Consider the following 18,810-nt stretch of genomic DNA (forward strand, 5'->3'; position numbering starts at 1 on the left):
CTTTGGTTTTTTTTCAGAAAATGGTCATGCAAAAAGGAAAGCAATTGCCGCGTGGCCATTTCAGGGGGGCACTTACCGCTACCCACTGAGGTGGTGATAAAGGCTCCCACGCTAACCTGGTGGAAACCAGGCAGCACACAGTACTGCCTGATTACTGTTGAGTACACAACAGCGCAACAAAACGTTTTGTAGCGCTGGATATCACACATGCTGGGGTGGGAACTACTGCTGGGCTGCTGCGGTAGCCCCACGGTACTTCCCTTTTAGCAAGTGGTAAGCCCGCGTTGAACTTCCTGCTGCTTTGTAAAAGGACCCCTTCCAAAATTATTATTCTTGATGACTTTGATTTTTCTTCCTCAATAGACAACCATAAAGCCAAGCTTTTACATATTCTATTGTAGTGCTTCCCAAGTGCGGTCCTGGAGTATCCCTTTCCAGTCAGGTTTTCAGGGTATTGACAATTAATATGCATGAAAGAGATTTGCATATAATGGAGGCAGTGTATACAAATCAAATTCATGCATATTCATTGTGGATATCCTGAAAACCTGACTGGTAAGGGGTACGCCAGGCCAGGATTTGAGAAACACTGTTCTATTGCTTGTTGACATTAAGATGGTATGTCATTGCTGGAAGGATTTGTCCAAATTCATTATAATTTATGGTGGAATAATGTGTGCTTAGTTAGTAACATAGTAAATGACGGCAGAAAAAGACCTGCATGGTCCATCCAGTCTGCCCAACAAGACAAACTCATATGTGCTACTTTTTGTGTATACCCTACTTTGATTTGTACCTGTGCTCTTCAGGGCACAGACCGTATAAGTCTGTCCAGCACTATCCCCGCCTCCCAACCACCAGCCCCGCCTCCCACCACTGGCTCTGGCACAGACCGTATAAGTCTGCCCAGCACTATCCTCGCCTCCCACCACCGGCTGGCTCTGCCACCGGCTGGCTAAGATCCTTAGGATCCATTCCTTCTGAATAGGATTCCTTTATGTTTATCCCACGCGTGTTTGAATTCTGTTACCGTTTTCATTTCCACCACCTCCCGCGGGAGGGCATTCTAAGCATCCACTACTCTCTCCGTGAAAAAAATACTTCCTGACATTTTTCTTGAGTCTGCCCCCCTTCAATCTCATTTCATTTCCTCTCGTTCTACTGCCTTCGCACCTCCGGAAAAGGTTCGTTTGCGGATTAATACTTTTCAAATATTTGAACGTCTGTATCATATCACCCCTGTTTCTCCTTTCTTCCAGAGTATACATGTTCAGGTCATCAAGTCTCTCCTCATACGTCTTGTAACGCAAATCCCTTACCATTCTCGTAGCTTTTCTTTGCACCGCTTCAATTCTTTTTACATCCTTCGCAAGGTATGGCCTCCAAAACTGAACACAATACTCTAGGTGGGGCCTCACCAACGACTTATACAGAGGCATCAACACCTCCTTTTTTCTGCTGGTCACACCTCTCTCTATACAGCCTAACAACCTTCTAGCTACGGCCACCACCTTGTCACACTGTTTCGTCGCCTTCAGATCCTCAGATACTATCACCCCAAGATCCCTCTCCCCGTCCGTACCTATCAGATTTTCCCCGCCTAACACATACATCTCCCGAGGGTTTCTATTCCCTAAGTGCATCACTTTCCATTTCTTTGCATTGAATTTTAATTGCCAAACCTTAGACCATTCTTCTAGCTTCCTCAGATCCTTTTTCATGTTTTCCACTCCCTCCCGGGTGTCCACTCTGTTGCAGATCTTAGTATCATCCGCAAATAGGCAAACTTTACCTTCTAACCCTTCGGCAATGTCACTCACAAATATATTGAACAGAATCGGTCCCAGCACCAATCCCTGAGGCACACCACTACTCACCTTTCCCTCCTCCGAGCGAATTCCATTCACCACCACCCTCTGGCTTCTGTCCGTCAACCAGTTCCTAATCCAGTTCATCACTTCGGGTCCTATCTTCAGCCCTTCCAGTTTATTTAAGAGCCTCCTGTGGGGAACCGTGTCAAAAGCTTTGCTGAAATCTAAGTAGATTACGTCCATAGCTCGTCCCTGATTTAATTCTCCTGTCACCCAATCAAAGAACTCAATGAGATTCGTTTGGCACGATTTCCCTTTAGTAAAACCATGTTGTCTCGGATCTTGCAACTTATTGGCTTCCAGGAAATTCACTATCCTTTCCTTCAGCATCGCTTCCATTATTTTTCCAATAATCGAAGTGAGGCTTACCAGCCTGTAGTTTCCAGCTTCTTCCCTATCACCACTCTTGTGAAGAGGGACCACCTCCGCCGTTCTCCAATCCTTCGGAACCTCTCCTGTCTGCAAGGATATGTTAAACAAATCTTTAAGAGGACCCGCCAGAACCTCTCTGAGCTCCCTCAATATCCTGGGGTGGATCCCATCCGGTCCCATGGCTTTATCCACCTTTAGCTTTTCAAGCTGTTCATACACACTCTCTTCCGTGAACGGTGCTCTATCCACTTCAATCTCATTTATACTTTTTGCAGTCCATCGCGGTCCTTCTCCAGGATTTTCTTCTGTGAAAAACAGAACAAAAGTATCTATTTAGCAAATTTGCTTTTTCTTCATCATTATCCACATAGCGGTCCGCAGTATCTTTTAGTCTCACAATTCCCTTTTTAGTCATTCTCCTTTCACTTATATACCTGAAGAAATTTTTGTCACCTCTCCTTACATTTGTGAAATATGAAAAGGTAGCAGCTGAAAAAAACTAAATCACTAGACGATTTTCATAAGATATGGTCGCCTTTACTTGCGTATTCAATTGTTTAGAAAGTAGAATCTCTAGTCATTTTGTTCTATGAGTTATATACCATTATTCACTGTTATTGCATATACTTTCGATTGATAACTGGGTATAGTGGTTTTCTCTTGTTATACAACATAAATTTTTTAACATGTGTTTTTCTTTCAATCCATTTGTTATTGTTTATGTGTAATGAAAACTTTGACAAAGCTTTTGAACAAAGAAAAAAAAAAGAAATCTTCTAAAAAAAATGATGATTAAATTACAACAAACCAAGAGGAACAGTGACTTTCCCCAGGTATATCTTAATAACAGTTTATGGACATGACTTCCAGGAGCTTATCCAAATCTTTAGAAACCCAATTATGTACACTTCACCCAATATTTAGTGCTATTTAACTGGTCATAATGGAGGCTATCCATCAATATTCAGCAGGGGATAACTGGCTATCCTCCGCTAAATAGCCACAGTTAGCAGCTGGCAGATAACAGTTATATCATGTGATATAACCGGCTATCTGCCGATTTTTAAACTAGGTTTGTTGGTCATATTTGGCCATATCAAACTCCGGTATATCTTTTGCCAGTATAAAGATAACTGGCTATGTCTGAATATTAACATAGGCCTTCAGGATTGAGAAAAATGTAGTTCTTTATTTATAATGGAGACCCGACACGGTCCGTGTTTCGGCGTACAAACGCCTGCATCAGGGGTCAAGGGACTCCTATAGGTCAGCAAGATAATAAGTTGACAAAGATGTGGAATAAACAATCAGGTTATATTACCTTCTCGTTGAGAATATTAACATAGCCAGTTATTTATTTATTTTATTTATTTTACAGCACTTATACCCCACAATTTCTCACCGCTGGCAGGCTCAATGTGGCTTACAATATTTAAATAACAAATAGGCGAGTACAATAACTGGGAAGGGATAAGCGAGGTGGAGAGGTAAAGATAAAAAATGGGTCACTCCATAAGAGCAGATTAGTGAGGCAGGACAGGCTCTTTAGGGTACGCTTGCTCAAATAAGCAGGTCTTGAGTGACTTCCTGAAAGTCAGGTGATCTTGAATCGTTTTCACTTGTGCATTCCACAAGTGAGTACTGACATAGGAAAAGGTGGAAGCATAAGTGGTTTTCTACTTGAGTCTCGAACACGTAGGGTAATGGAGGTTTAAGTAAGAACGGGCAGTTCTGAGTGAGTTTCTTGGTAGTAGGTTGACAAGGGCATCCATGTACACTGGTGCTGCTCCATAGAGAATCTTGTGGATTAGAGTACAGATTTTAAAAGTTATCTTCAAAGCGGCTGAACCCCCCCACCACCACCACCCACACATATATTCAATGCCAGTCACAGGAAATGGCCTGGCATTGAATATCTGTCCTCAGCATGAACTGTAGGAAGCAGTCCAGCTATCTCCCGTGGTCTGAATATTGGGGCCACTGTTTTTACTGTATCCTCATTATCGAGTTCTTGAGCTTATCTATGGATTGAATGGATAAAAATATCTTCTATGTGTTTTAAAAGTGTTATTATGTAATTCATGATGTATCCCCTAGTCATTGCACTTTTTTGAAAGAATACAAATTGATTTATGTTTATGCATTCCACTCAAGATTTTATAGCCCTCTGTCATATGTCTTCTCTGCTTCTTTTCTCCAAGCTGAAGAGCCCTAATCTTTTTAACCTTTCCTCTAAGAGGAGTTCCACCCCTTTAATAATTTTGGTTGCTCTTCTTTCCAGCTTATAATCGAAAGACAAAAACGCCTATATTGCGACCTAAATCGGGAGACAGGCGTTTATCTTCCAAAAACGAATAACGCGGTATAATCGAAAGCCGAACTTGGACGTTTTCAACTACACTCCATCGCGGAAGCGTACAAAGTTGACGGGGCGTGTCGGAGGCATGGTGAAGGCGGGACTGGGGCGTGGATATCACCTGAACAGAGATGGGCACCTTTCGCCGATAATGGAAAAAAAGTATGCGTCTGTAGCTAGAATTTAGGGCACTTTTCCTGGACCCTGTTTTTTCACGAATAAGGCCCCAAAAAGTGCCCTAAATGACCAGATTACCACCAGAGGGAATTGGGGATGACCTCCCCTGACTCCCCCAGTGGTCACTAACCCCCTCCCACCACAAAAAATGATGTTTCACAGCTTTTTATTTTCACCCTCAAATGTCATACCCACCTCCCTGGCAGCAGTATGCAGGTCCCTGGAGCAGTTGTTAGGGGGTGCAGTGCACTTCAGGCAGGTGGACCCAGGCCCATCCCCCCCCTACCTGTTACAATTGTGCTGCTTAATGCTTAGTCGTCCAACCCCCCCAAACCCACTGTACCCACATGTAGGTGCCCCCCTTCACCCCTTAGGGCTATAGTAATGGTGTAGACTTGTGGGCAGTGGGTTTTGAGGGGGATTTGGGGGGCTCAACACACAAGGGAAGGGTGCTATGCACCTGGGAGGTCTTTTACCTTTTTTTTTTTTTTTTTGTAAAAGTGCCCCCTAGGGTGCCCGGTTGGTGTCCTGGCATGTGAGGAGGACCAGTGCACTACGACTCCTGGCCCCTCCCACGAACAAATGCCTTGCATTTATTCGTTTTTGAGCTGGGCGCTTTCATTTTCCATTATCACTGAAAAACAAAAACGCCCAGCTCACAAATTGTCGAATAAAACATGGACGTCTATTTTTTTCGAAAATACGGTTCGGTCCGCCCGTTCACGGACCCGTTCTCGGAGATAAACGCCCATGGAGATAGACGTTTTCATTCAATTATGCCCCTCTTTGTATCTTTTCTAATTCTGCTGTATATCTTTTGAGATGTGGCAACCAGAATTGCAAACAACACACAAAGTGAGGTTGTACTATGGAGCTATATAAATGCATTTTATTATTGTGTTATGTTCTATTCATATCCTAATCATTCCTAACATTCTGTTTGCTATTTTGGCTGCTGTCACATACTGAGCAGATTTCCATGCACTGTTCATGATGACACCTAGATCTTTTTCTTGGGTGGTGATTCCTAATGTACAGCTTAGCACTGGGTAGCTATACTTTGGATTATTCTATCCAAAGTGCATCATTTTGCACTTGTCCACATCACATTTCATCTACCATCTGATACCCAGTCTTCCAGTCACCAAAGGTCCTCTTGCAATCTCACAATCCACAAACGATTTAACAGCTTTTAATAGTCTTGTGTCATCTATAGATTTGATCATCTCAATCATCTTTCCGTTTTCTAGATCATCAATGACAAAACCAACCTAACCCTTCCCTCCTGAGCACATGACTTCAGAGACACATCCTTGGTGTGAGATAATATTGCAGGTCCTGAATACAGTATTCTGCCACACTAAGGTGACTCTTACATTCCCGGTGACCTTTCACTTCCAAGTCAGCACAGAAGGGTCCTTTTGTGAAACTGTGGCAAAAGGGGGCCTGCGCTGACATCAGCACATGTTTTTGACATGTGCCGAGGCCCTCTTTTACAGCAGCAGGTAAAAGGCAGGTCTTTGTTTTTTTCAAGAAATTGCCGTGCAGCCATTTCAGAGGACAGCACTTACCGCCACCCATGCTAATCCGTTAGTCACTGGGCAGCACATGGCACTGCCCGATTACCGCCAGGTACACACCAGTGCTACAAAAATTAAAATATTTTTTGCAGCGCTGGAAATGTAGCACGCTGGGGGAGGGAATTACCACTCGGTGGTACTTCCCTTTTAGCGAGCCATAAGCCTGCTTTGGGCTTACCGTCACTTCGTAAAAGGGTCCCAGTGACTATCAAAACTGAGGTGGGGCTACTCTACTATATCTCTGAAGGTTTCCTATACATTCCTTTCTATCTGACTCAATTTCTCCAAGTCTGTTAAAAATAAATAAATAAAAAATAAAAAATAAAAAATTATGTATTAAAACAATAAATATTGTGATTATAAAAACCCGACATAGCCATGCTTCACCCATGGATTGCATCAGAGGTTAATGATGCACATATGTAACAGCTGGAATCACAATTTAACAAGCAATACTTTTTAGTTTGCTGGGAGGTGCTTCTTGTTCATAAATGAAGACATATAGTACTTGCACCTAATTACACTGTCTCACTTTTGAAATTCATAAAAAAGGGCCAGTCTGTCATATAAAGGAATTTTTCCTTTAAATGGCAGACTGGCCCTGACTGGCACATCCCAGGATGCACAGCATGGGGTCAGGCACCACCATTTTGAAGATGATGGCATTGGAGGCAGGAGTAAGTGAGTATCGCTTGTTTTTCATTTAAGGTACAGGTCTGAGTGGGCCTGTGTAAGGGGCCAGAGGTTCCCACTTGGCACCATGGACTTTTTTTTAAAAAGCCATGTCAGGGTGAGAAAGAGTGAGCAAGGGGAACCACTAGACAACGGGGATTTTTTTTTAAGTTAGGAAATCTGTTAGGGGGGTTCTGGTGCCAATTATGGTGGGGAGGAGGAGTGTCAGGGAAATTCTTTTTTTTTTTTAATATGGGGAGATAGAGCGGGATCAGGTCAGGTCAAGTTAGACAGGATGGAAGGGAGATTGCTTATACAGACTGCTGACAACTTAAAAAAAAAAAAAAAAGGTAACCCTGCCTGCCAGTGCTTGAGCCAAATGCTGCTAAGGCACTGACAGGAAGGGTGACATTTTGCAATGAGCAGTGGATTACTGCCACAATTTTAACATGGCAGTAATTTGCATGCTCATTGCTTATAGAATGTGGCAGAATTTTTGGATCACTAATTTCATAGTACAGCTGTGAACTGAGCTGGCTCTTCCACGAGGTTTTCTACATCAGCCCTAGTAAGGCTGTGAAAAAGTCAGTACCATCAGAGACTGAGAATTTGCAATCTTTCCCTTCACATCATCTCTCTTCCCATTCCTCCCCATTGGATTGTTCTGAGCCTTTTTTTCTTTTGCCTAGACTTTCCTGGACTCCCAAGGTCTTTTGTGGTACATAACACAATTTTTTGTTTTGTTCTGTGTTTTTTTATGTTAATAGTGCTAAGAACATCTGTGTACTATTGACATTATGCCAATGTCTGTGACAGCTATAGCAAACATATGGGAATTCTGTGGGTTTTTTAAAATAAATTCTGTGGGGTTTTTATACGAGAAAAACTACACTGGCTCCCACTTAAAGAACGCATCACGTTGAAAATATGCTCCCTAGTTCACAAAATCATTCACGGAGATGCACCAGCCTACATGTCAGACCTGGTCGACTTACCATCCAGGAATGCCAAAAGATCATCCTGCACATTCCTTATTCTGCACTTCCCTAACTGCAAAGGTCTGAAATACAAACTAACACATGCGTCAAACTTTACCTACCTGAGCACACAATATTGGAATGCACTACCGCACAACTTAAGGATGATTCACGATCTAACCAACTTCCACAAACTACTGAAGACCCATCTCTTTGATAAGGCGTACCACAAAGATCAGCAAATGTGAATGACACCTGCTTGCTATATTACTATCAGATTTGTTTCTTCTTCTTTTCATTGTCATGTTACCCAAGATTTTTCTGTAACACTAAATACCTATTTTATAATGTATTTCCAGTATTCATGATGTATTGTAAGCCACATTGAGCCTGCAAATAGGTGGGAAAATGTGGGATACAAATGCAATAAATAAATTTTAAATATATATATATATATTTTTTTTTTTGCAGAATTCAAATCTCTACATATATGACACCGTTCTAATGCTGGCCAATGCTTTTCATAAGAAACTGGAGGACCGGAAGTGGCACAGCATGGCCAGTCTGACCTGCATCAGAAAGAACTCCAAGCCCTGGCAAGGGGGTCGATCTATGCTGGAAACTGTCAAAAAGGTACCTACCATGTCATCCGTCATTTTTATTATTTTCCAGTCAGAAAAATAAGGATATTGCCTAATTTCATTTTAGCATTAGTCTTACTAATGGCTGTGGCTGTCAAAAAGTCCATAATGTTTCTGCTCAGAATCTTAATATAGAGCCTTACATACGTACGAGTCTTCATATTTTAAAATATTTTCTAAGGAAAATAAACATTTATTTATAGGTAAATTCTTGCTCCAATAAAAAGTAAGCTTTTTAAACAGAACTTTAAACTTACTTATGAGATGATAAATTTGGGCACACACCCAATTTGCATGTACAATTTAATTGAATAACAAACCAATTAATGCCAATGATTGAGATTTTAACAAGCAATTAATGGTGCTAATTGGATTTAATTAAAATTTATGTGCAGCATCCGCACATAAATTTTACATGCTGGTCCATGGGAGGGTTATGGGCAGATCGGGGGCGTTCCTTTAATTTATGTGCATTGTTATAACATGCAGGGGATCTGCACCTAATTTAGGTGTTGGAAGTTACACCACGGTTTTGTGGTGTTAATGGTTGCACCTTATTATAGCCAGAGTTCCCCGCGCTAAGCACTATTCTATAAACGGTACCTAACTTTAAATGCCATTTATACAATAACTCTATGCACTATTTTTTTCAGCACTATTTTTTTAGGTGCCATTTATAGAATTTAGGGGGATTCATCAAGTGGTGTTATGGCTTTAAGTCATGTTAATTGGCCCTTAATGTGACTTAAATAGCCCGAACGCCACTTTTCCAAAAATACCACAGTGATATTTAAGTCGCCATGAGTTAAGTTGTTATGAGATGCTAAATATGCAAATTCATGTCTTGCATGTCATTACTATGCAAATACCCTAACACAACTTGTGGTAATACATCACAAATTGCATTAGGGCCCAAAAACCACGTTTTTTGCTGGGGTTATTTTACCATTCGGGAGCATTGGGCTGCAAAATAGAGGACCAATGCTCCCAAGCCACTAGCTCAGGGTCCTCCCAGTCTTCTGAACCCTTGCTCAAGCACCACCCCCCCAGAGCTGAAGCCCCCAATCCCCCTTCCCACCTTTAGGGTTCTCTGGGGGGGGGGGGGTCTCCTAGGATCCAGTAGTGGTAGTAACATGAGACTGCCTCTCGGAGAGCCATTTTGAAGGAAGCACTGGACAGAGCAGTAGTGACAGGGCATTGCTCCTGCTCAAAGAGTCTCTCGGACCCTAGAAGACCCACCTGAACACTGGAAGACCCCCTGAAAGACCCTCTGGACTCAGAAGAGCCTGCAGAGAAACTCTGGACCCCAGAAGAGCTCCTTAGAAGACCCCCTTGGACCCACTTGGACCCCACAGAACCCAGAAGATCCCCCATCCTGGACCACCAAGACAACCTTTCAGGTGGGGGAAGGGGATTAGGGAGCTTCAGCTCTGGGGGGGGGGGGTTGAATGGGGGGCAAAATTCTGGGAGGACTCTAAGCTAGTGGCCCGGGAGCATTGGGCCACGGGAATAATGTTGCTTGCAAAGTGGCTCGCAAGCTTGCGTTTTTCCTCTAAGACAAGATTCAGCAACCTGTGGTACCAGGATTTGCTGAATCCGGAGGGCAATCAAGGTGCAGTAAAAGGCTAACTTTTACTGCAACTTGATGAACCCCTCCCCCCCATCCCTTTTATGACCATTATTTTATGCACTTGTCAGACTTAATTGGGTTTAAAAAGGCCATTTAATTATAGTATTCTGATATTTGGGATTCTTGCATGTTGGTAAAGATTATGGAGTCGCATTTCAAGAATTTGTTAGGCTACACCATTACAAACATCCTTCTGTTTCACTATACCAATTAAAGAACAAAACTGTGTTCAGTTTGATGAGAAGTCTCGGCATGACATCATTTTGTGAGAATATTAGTGTATGTGTTTTTGATTGTCCTGAAGCAAATGAAAATCAGCTCCCTCCTAGTACGCCAAGGAAGGCCTTCCCAGCAGGTTAACCATCTCTGTTTTGTGTTCTCTTACCACCAGTTGCTGTAAAGGGAATGTAGCACACATCCACATAGGCTTACTAGGGTTCTGACTGAAGTGTGAATAACCTGAGGACTCATTAAAAGAAGGACATATTAACCAAATATTCCCTTTCTAAGATTCTTCTTTTTAATTTTCTCCAGCAAATGACCACCTCTGCAAAGCTGTTCCTTCACTGGATGATTCCTTTCCCTAACTAGGAATGTGTCCTGCAGAGTTGGCAGCCATCAGCATATGTAGTTTATAGATTCAGAGTTGTTTTGTACAATGCAGCTTTCGCCTGTGGTCTTAATTGGTCACCCTAAGGTTTCTTATCTGTGTACTTATAGCAGCTAGCCAGGTATTTCTAATTAAACTTTTTGTAGAAACTGTAATGACTTCATGTGTTAGGCTTTGGAAGTCTTCGAATTTTCCTCTGTGAGAAGTAAATTGCGACCAGCTAAAATTAGCAGCAGGACTATGGGGAATGCCATTGTAACTAAATTGAAAATGGTATAGTGCAATAGCTACCTTTGATTCTTAATATCTGTGGAATACAAATGATAAAATCAGGAGAGTGTCAAGTAAGTTTAAGAGGAACAAACCTGAAATAATGGATTTATTTTGAAAAATATGGCATTAAGGTGTGAATTGAATCAAAGTCTTCTCCCTAGCGTTATGTAGGCAACGTTTTGTTTTATTCCAATTTGATTCATTTTTTCTTATTTGTGTCATTTTGTTAATTTAATTTTAGCATGCTATTTTGAAATAGAGCACAATGAAACAAACAATACATGACATTACAAAATAACATGCACAGTGGAAGTGATTTTAAAAGCATCTCCATGTATACATAGGGGCATTTCAACATGTGGATTCCATGCATGTGTAAATGGCAATTTCAAGAGGACACTATTTATACACATCCCTGGGATACAGAGGTTTAAAAAGGGCTTGGTAAGGACTTCCCCCCCCCCCCTGTTTACTAAGTTGCGCTAACGGCTGTCGGTACGCTAATGCTGGGATAGCCCGTTCACTTTGAATGGGCTGTGTCGGCATTGCAGTGCAACATAGTAAACAGAGTGGTTAGTTTGGCCATGCTGAAAATGTATATGTTTATTAAAGTTTGATATGCTGCCTTTCCAATTAAAATGGGAATACAGTGCACTCCATTTAAGTGCACAACAGATAAGCGCATGCTCTGTTTAACTGCACGTGGTACTTCGGTCCCGTTTTTGGCGCCATAAATTTCTATGGGGACAAACTTTGGTTTAGAGCACCACTAATGTGCAAGATTCACTTATATGCATGGTTTAAGACCGCTCCTCTGCAGGCAGGACTCCACATAAGTGCATGCACGGAATATGGAAGCCAGTTGGCGCATGACAACCAGACTTCCTGTCTCATACCAGGCTAATACAAATTCATGGATGACTGGGGAAATTTGGAAGCAGTGGCTAAAGAAGTTAGACACTAGAATACAGGCATAAAAGCGTTAGATTTTGTTGCTTTGTGATAATTGTGCTGCACACAGTGATTATGTCAGGCTGTCTAATGTCAAGGTGGTCTTCCTGCCACCAAACACTACCTCTCTGATCCAACCTATGGATCAGGGCATAATAGCCAATTTCAAAAAACATTATCAGGCTCTTGTGCTACGTCGTCTGATGAGCATTATGGATGACCAGACTGTCAAGGATAAAAGTGCTGTTGAACTGGCTCGTAATCTATCACTGTTGGATTCCCTATATATGCAAAAAGAAGCCTGGAATCATGTTACACAGTCAACCATTGTGAACTGCTACAAGCGGGCAAGCTTTGTTAAGGATGTGTAGAGGGACGAAACAGATGCAGCTGTTGCAAACGTGTCAGATGAACAGGCTATTGACATTCCAGCCGCTGTTACTGAAGAGGAGTTTCATCACTACATAGCTGTTGATTACGATCTACAAAAAGCTGAAGACAACACTGATGTTGAGATATGCGCCTACATGCAGGCAACAGCTGATGATGAAACAGATGATGAAATGAGCAGCGAGGCAAATGCTGATGAAATTCAACAACCCCCTGTCACTTTTGCAAGAGCACTGGAGAGTTTCAACACCGTACGGGCCTATCTGGAGGCCACTGGATGTCAGTGCTATGACAGTTTTTACCGTCTGGAAGACGTAGTCTATGGAACTCACAGACACAAGAGTGTACAGAGGACTATGAATGATTACTTCAAGTAAGCCTAACATCAGTTAACGGAGACTGTATAACATCAGTTAACGGAGACTGTATGCTGTACATATAATAAACGGTACTGTATATATGTTTATCAGATGTCAAGCTTCTTTGGGTCACAACGGTTAAGTGCACGCTACGGTTAACTGCATGTATTTCTTTGGTCCCAGACCCTTGCACTTACGTGGATTGCACTGTACATACAAATTTCACCATCGGGTTTTGCACAGCTCATACATACACACAGAATTTTTTTTAAAAAGGGCAAGCTACACTTTTACATGTGTAGGGATAAAGTTAAAAAAGCATGAATGCTATAATCGCTATGACTCTCTCATACACAAACATCAAGGTAGATAATAAATCTAGTTCGCACAATAATGTTTTAAAATGCTTCACACTGTTATTTCATTTATGGCTCAGTTAATGCAATGATGTACCACAGTAATACAAAATTCAGTATAACCCATGCTTAGCTTTTTTTATGTATACAATCTCTGTCCTCTGTCTCAGTGATGGCTGTTGCTCTTATCCTTGTCTAGTATGGCTCTTCCAAACCAACAGTCATGGTTTGCTGCCTGCTGTATACAATTTTGAGTAGTTTTTGAGTGGTTACTCCCCTGAGTTACTTTCTAATGTAGTTCATTTAAATGGCATTACTAAATTGTAATATCAATCATTTAATATTAGCTTATCCATCTATAAAAGGAATTAGATTTAAGTCATTCTGGGGTCCTTTTACTAAGCTATGGTAAAAGGGGGGCCTGGGTTAGCATCAGAATGTGTTTTTGACATGTGCTGAGGCCTCCTTTTACCCGCAGCAGGTAAAAGGCTGTATTTTTTCTGGAACGGAAATGGCCATGCGGTAAATGAACCACTGGCCGCACGCCATTTTGAGAGGGAGCACTTACCAATGAAATGGCAGTAGGGATCCTGCTCTCTCCGGCAGTAACTGGACAGTGATTACCATTGGGTAAGCACTGGCACTACAAAATAGAAAATATTGTGTCTAGCGCCAGAAATGGTATGCACTGGAGGTGGGAATTACCGCCGGGCTCCTGCGGTAGCCCAGCGATAGTTCCAGATTGACCTGTGGCAAGCCTGTTGCCACATACCAACCCTTTAGTAAAAGGGCTCCTTTATGAATATTCATTTAACTTTTATTCTGTGAAATTATGGAATAGTTTTTCTCAGTCAATCTTTTAAATGTTGATTATTTGTGTTTTCGGAAGACTGTGAAATCTTATTTATTCATGACTTTTTTGAAGAATATTTTAATTATAATTTCTGATATTGTAGTCAGTTCTTGATATTGCTACCTGCTTCAAACCTAGCTGTAAGGCTTAGGTGGGCCGTAAGTATATAAATAACATAACGCTGGTATTCAGATACCAACCAGAGCCAAATATCCAGGAATCATTGCTGACCAGCAGTGATTCTAGTTAGCAGCAATATTCAGACTGCTAACCAAATAGCTAACCGGATAAAGTTTGGAGATCTTTTTTTGTAGTCCTAACTTTATCTGGTTAGCAGTCTGAATATTGCTGCTAATCAGGGGGCCCTTTTACTAAGTTGTGTAGGCACCTACGCATGCCCAATGCAGGCCAAATCAGAACTACTGCGTGGCCTGGGTGGCAATTCCATTTTGTACACATGTACCAGTGTGTGATGCTACCCAGGCAGTAATCAGCATTGTACACACACTAATGATTACCGCCCAGTTAACGCGTGAGACCTTACCACTAAGTCAGTGGCGGTAAGGTCTCAGGCCCAAAATGGATGCGCGCCAATTTTTATTTTGCCATACATCCATTTTCATCCCCCCCCGAAAAGGCCTTTTTTTGCAGGTGTGCTGAAAAATTGACTTGCATGCGTCTAATACATGTGTCTACATGAGTGCAGGCCATTTTTTAGCACACCATAGTAAAAGGACCCCCCAGATAACCCTTGGCTCTTCCCATCAACTGCCCTTACACTGTCTAGACAGTGCCGAGGTAGTCAGAGGAAATATTCAGCAGCAGTATCTGGTTAATGCTGCTGAATATTCTGCTGGCTGGCACTTATCTGGTTAACAGCATCTTCCAATAGGATAAGTGCCTTTGAATATCAGTTTGTTAGTGATATCCTGTCAATCTGCCATTAAGTAGCTTGAGGAAATTCGAAGGGTAAGGCACTCGGCACATAAATTATATATTAGCAACTCTCCATTCTGTTGTAGCTTATGTTCTTGATCTTTAGCAGAACCGAATCCAAGATATGTAATATACACATGCTGACTGCATGGGCAACACTTGAAAATGGAGCATCTGTGCAAGATGAGCTCACCAGTTCTTCAAGGGGTGGGGACGAGATGTGTGGTAAAGGTGTGCAAGTTAAAAAAAAAATTGTTTTTTTTGGTTAGTTTCCTGTGTTATTTATTTACTACCCAAATTGCAAAGGACTAAAATACAAGACAACCCATGCATCCAACTTCTCTTACATAAGCACGCGCCTGTGGAACGCATTGCCACAAGTGGTGAAAACAACTTATGATCACCTAAAATTCAGAAAATTATTAAAGACTCACCTATTCGGAAAGGCATATCCGAATGACCCAACCTAAGTGACTCAACCCTGCAACACTCCACTATCATAGATCATATTGGACCTTGACAAACTCTTTTACCTCACCCCAACTTGATTGAATCTTATCTTCCATATCCCAATACAACATTTTGCACTTACCCATACCGGAATGGTGAATGCCTTCACGGTAAAATGTTGAGCCTGCAAATGTGTGGGAAAATGTGGGATACAAATGTAACAAATAATAATAATAATTTATAGGATTTTTATTTTATTTTTATACATTTTCACTTCAGGGCATTTTTGTTAAAGTGATGGTTGTAGCTGCTGCTTGAGGCAAACAATGTGAAACCCTCCTCCCATAACAACCCAAATCACTGATGAAAATCCACAAAGATGTCCCCCAGTATTTACAGGGAGTTTTGTTGGTGTAACAGTGTCAGGGTAGGTGCAAGCCCCTTTGCTCCCAGCCCTGTTGCTACCACCCAGGTTTAAAATGGTAGCTCTGATCCCTATCAGCAGTGTGACAGTGCTACAATGAGGGATTAAGCTGTCAATCAAGAAGTATAATTAGAATCTCTAGTACCAGAGTCTTTGGAGTCAGCTTTAAGATCATGAAAGCTAGATCAGGAATTTAGGATTCCTTTGCACCATATTTAGAATTATGGAATGTGGAATTTCTGGAGCTGGGCTCTGGTGAAGCAGCAGGAACAGCTAGGGGTGAAGTTTCTGAAGCTGGATTCTGCAATGTGAGAGCCTCTGAAACCAAAACTAGGATACCAGAAGCAGTGGCGTAGCCAGACCTGAGATTCTGGGTGGGCCCAGAGCTAATATGGGTGGGCACTATATATATATATATATATATATATATATATATATATATATATATATATATATATATATATATAGATAGATAGATAGATAGATAGATAGAGAGAGAGGGAGGGGGGGGAGGGAGGAGTAATGTTTCTTGGGATACTACACAATAATGCCTTAGAATGCACTTGATGATGGATTTCTAAGTATTCTGCCCAACAGCTGCCCTGCATCCACACAAACCACTTACTTAATGTGGGGAAAAAAACAATAGTTTTAAATATAGTTACGTTATGCCATATCAAACTTGATCAGATATTTCTACTATAATGGCAAATATGTCAACACACATAACAGTATAATCACAGCAATGGCATATACTTTGCTTAACAAATGTAAATGCCTGATAACTTTTGAAGACTTTTTCCCTTCCTTTGGCTCTACTGCTTTCTCTCTCTATTCTGATGCTGACAAAATAAAATTGCCACAGTTTGGCACATATCCTTCAACGGTAAGAACATACCAGACGTCGACAGCCTTGCGAAGTACTTCAAGGGGAAAATTATACTATTACGACACAAAATACCCGCCAGCCCCATAGAATACGCCACTCTTCTAGACTGTCTAGACCCAGAAGAAGGAACACACCCAGCAGACAGAACCTGGACCGAGTTCGAACCACTATCAGAAGACCTCATCTCTAAAACTCTCAAAAAATATGCCAAATCCAACTGCAAACTAGACGCATGCCCAAACAGCCTCATGAAATCAGCCCCTCAACAATTCATAATTGACCTAATGAACCATGTAAATTACATGCTACAAAATGGACTCTTCCCAAAAGAAAAAGGAAAAATCTTACTCACCCCAATTCCTAAAGACACAAAGAAAAACGAGCGAAATTACCAACGACAGGCCAGTAAAATCCATACCACTAATAACCAAGATAACCGAAGGAATGGTAACCAAACAACTCACAAACTATCTAAACAAACACTCAATACTGCATGATGCCCAATCCGGATTCCGGTCAAACCATAGCACACAAACAGTACTAGTCACCCTTATGACCAAATTTAAACAAATAATAGCAACCGGGAACAATATACTCCTCCTACAATTTGACATGTCAAGCGCCTTCGACATGGTCGACCACGAAATCCTACTACACATACTTGAATACTTCGGCATTGGAGGAAATGTCCTGAACTGGTTCAAGGGGTTCCTAACCCTGCGCTCGTATCAAGTTACATCACACTCAACCACGTCCAAGGCATGGACACCTGAATGTGAAGTTCCACAAGGATCACCTCTCTCACCAACTATTTTCAACCTAATGATGATCCCTTTAGCAAAACTCCTATCAAACCAGAACCTCAACCCATATATATACGCCGATGATGTGACAATATACATCCCTTTCAAACAAGACATCAAAGAAATCTTCAACGAAATCAATCAAAGTCTACACATCATGAACACATGGGCAGACACATTCCGTCTGAAATTAAATACTGATAAAACTCAATGCCTGGTACTCACCTCCCAATACAACACTAACGAATTCAAAGTGATAAATACACCAAACCTAAACTTTCCAATCTCAAAAACGCAAAAAATCCTTGGAGTCACTATCGACCGCCACATAACACTTGAAACCCATGCAAACAACACAACTAAGAAGATGTTCTACTGCATGTGGAAACTGAAAAGGATAAGACCATTCTTCCCAAGATTCGTCTTTCATAACCTAGTGCAATCCCTCGTCCTCAGCTATCTGGATTACTGCAACACATTATACACAGGCTGCAAAGAGCAAACACTGAGGAAACTTCAAACAGCCCAGAACACAGCAGCCAGACTCATCTTCGGAAAACCAAAGTATGAAAGGGCAACACCACTATGAGAAAAACTACACTGGCTTCCACTTAAGGAACGCATCACTTTTAAGGTATGCACACTAGTCCACAAGATCATTCACGGCTAAGCCCCAGCCTACATGTCCAAGTTGATTGACTTACCACCCAGAAATGCTAGGAGATCTTCCCGAACATACCTCAACCTCCATTTCTCTACTTGCAAGGGCGTGAAATACAAGACGCTACACGCGTCAACCTTTTCTCACACGAGCAAGCAGCTTTGGAACACACTGCCGTGCAACTTAAGAGCGACCCACGAACAAGCATCCTTCCGCAGATCACTGAAGACCCATCTATTTGAAACAATTTACGGAAAGAACCAAAACACATAGAGTCCACACTCACTGTTCATCAATGCATCATACATCCACTTATGATCTCCCATCCCCCATAATTCAACACTACTCATACACTTACTCACAGAAATATGTACACCACATGCCTTTGTGTCTTAACACTGCCCTTAAGCTTCATGTTGACGTCCCATTGTGATATTCCTAATGATAATTCGATTATCTCGCATAACTTGTACAATATAACCCATAACCAAGTTGTAACAAATGTATTTTCATTATTCTTATCTTATTGTAAGCCACACTGAGCCCGCAAAGAGGTGGGAAAATGTGGGATACAAATGC

General features: G+C 41.6%; 1 protein-coding gene across 1 annotated transcript in view; it reads left to right on the plus strand.

The window, feature by feature from the left end:
* Positions 1–18,810, plus strand: part of GRID2 (glutamate ionotropic receptor delta type subunit 2) — a 1,142,370-nt gene that overhangs the window by 297,481 nt on the left and 826,079 nt on the right. Inside the window, exon 5 of the mRNA XM_030190694.1 lies at positions 8,477–8,638. Within this exon, the coding sequence (XP_030046554.1) occupies positions 8,477–8,638 (162 nt within the window). The remainder of the gene's footprint in view (positions 1–8,476; positions 8,639–18,810) is intronic.

The sequence above is a fragment of the Microcaecilia unicolor genome, chromosome 2, assembly GCF_901765095.1.
Source record: "Microcaecilia unicolor chromosome 2, aMicUni1.1, whole genome shotgun sequence".
NCBI classification, from domain to species: Eukaryota; Metazoa; Chordata; class Amphibia; order Gymnophiona; family Siphonopidae; genus Microcaecilia; species Microcaecilia unicolor.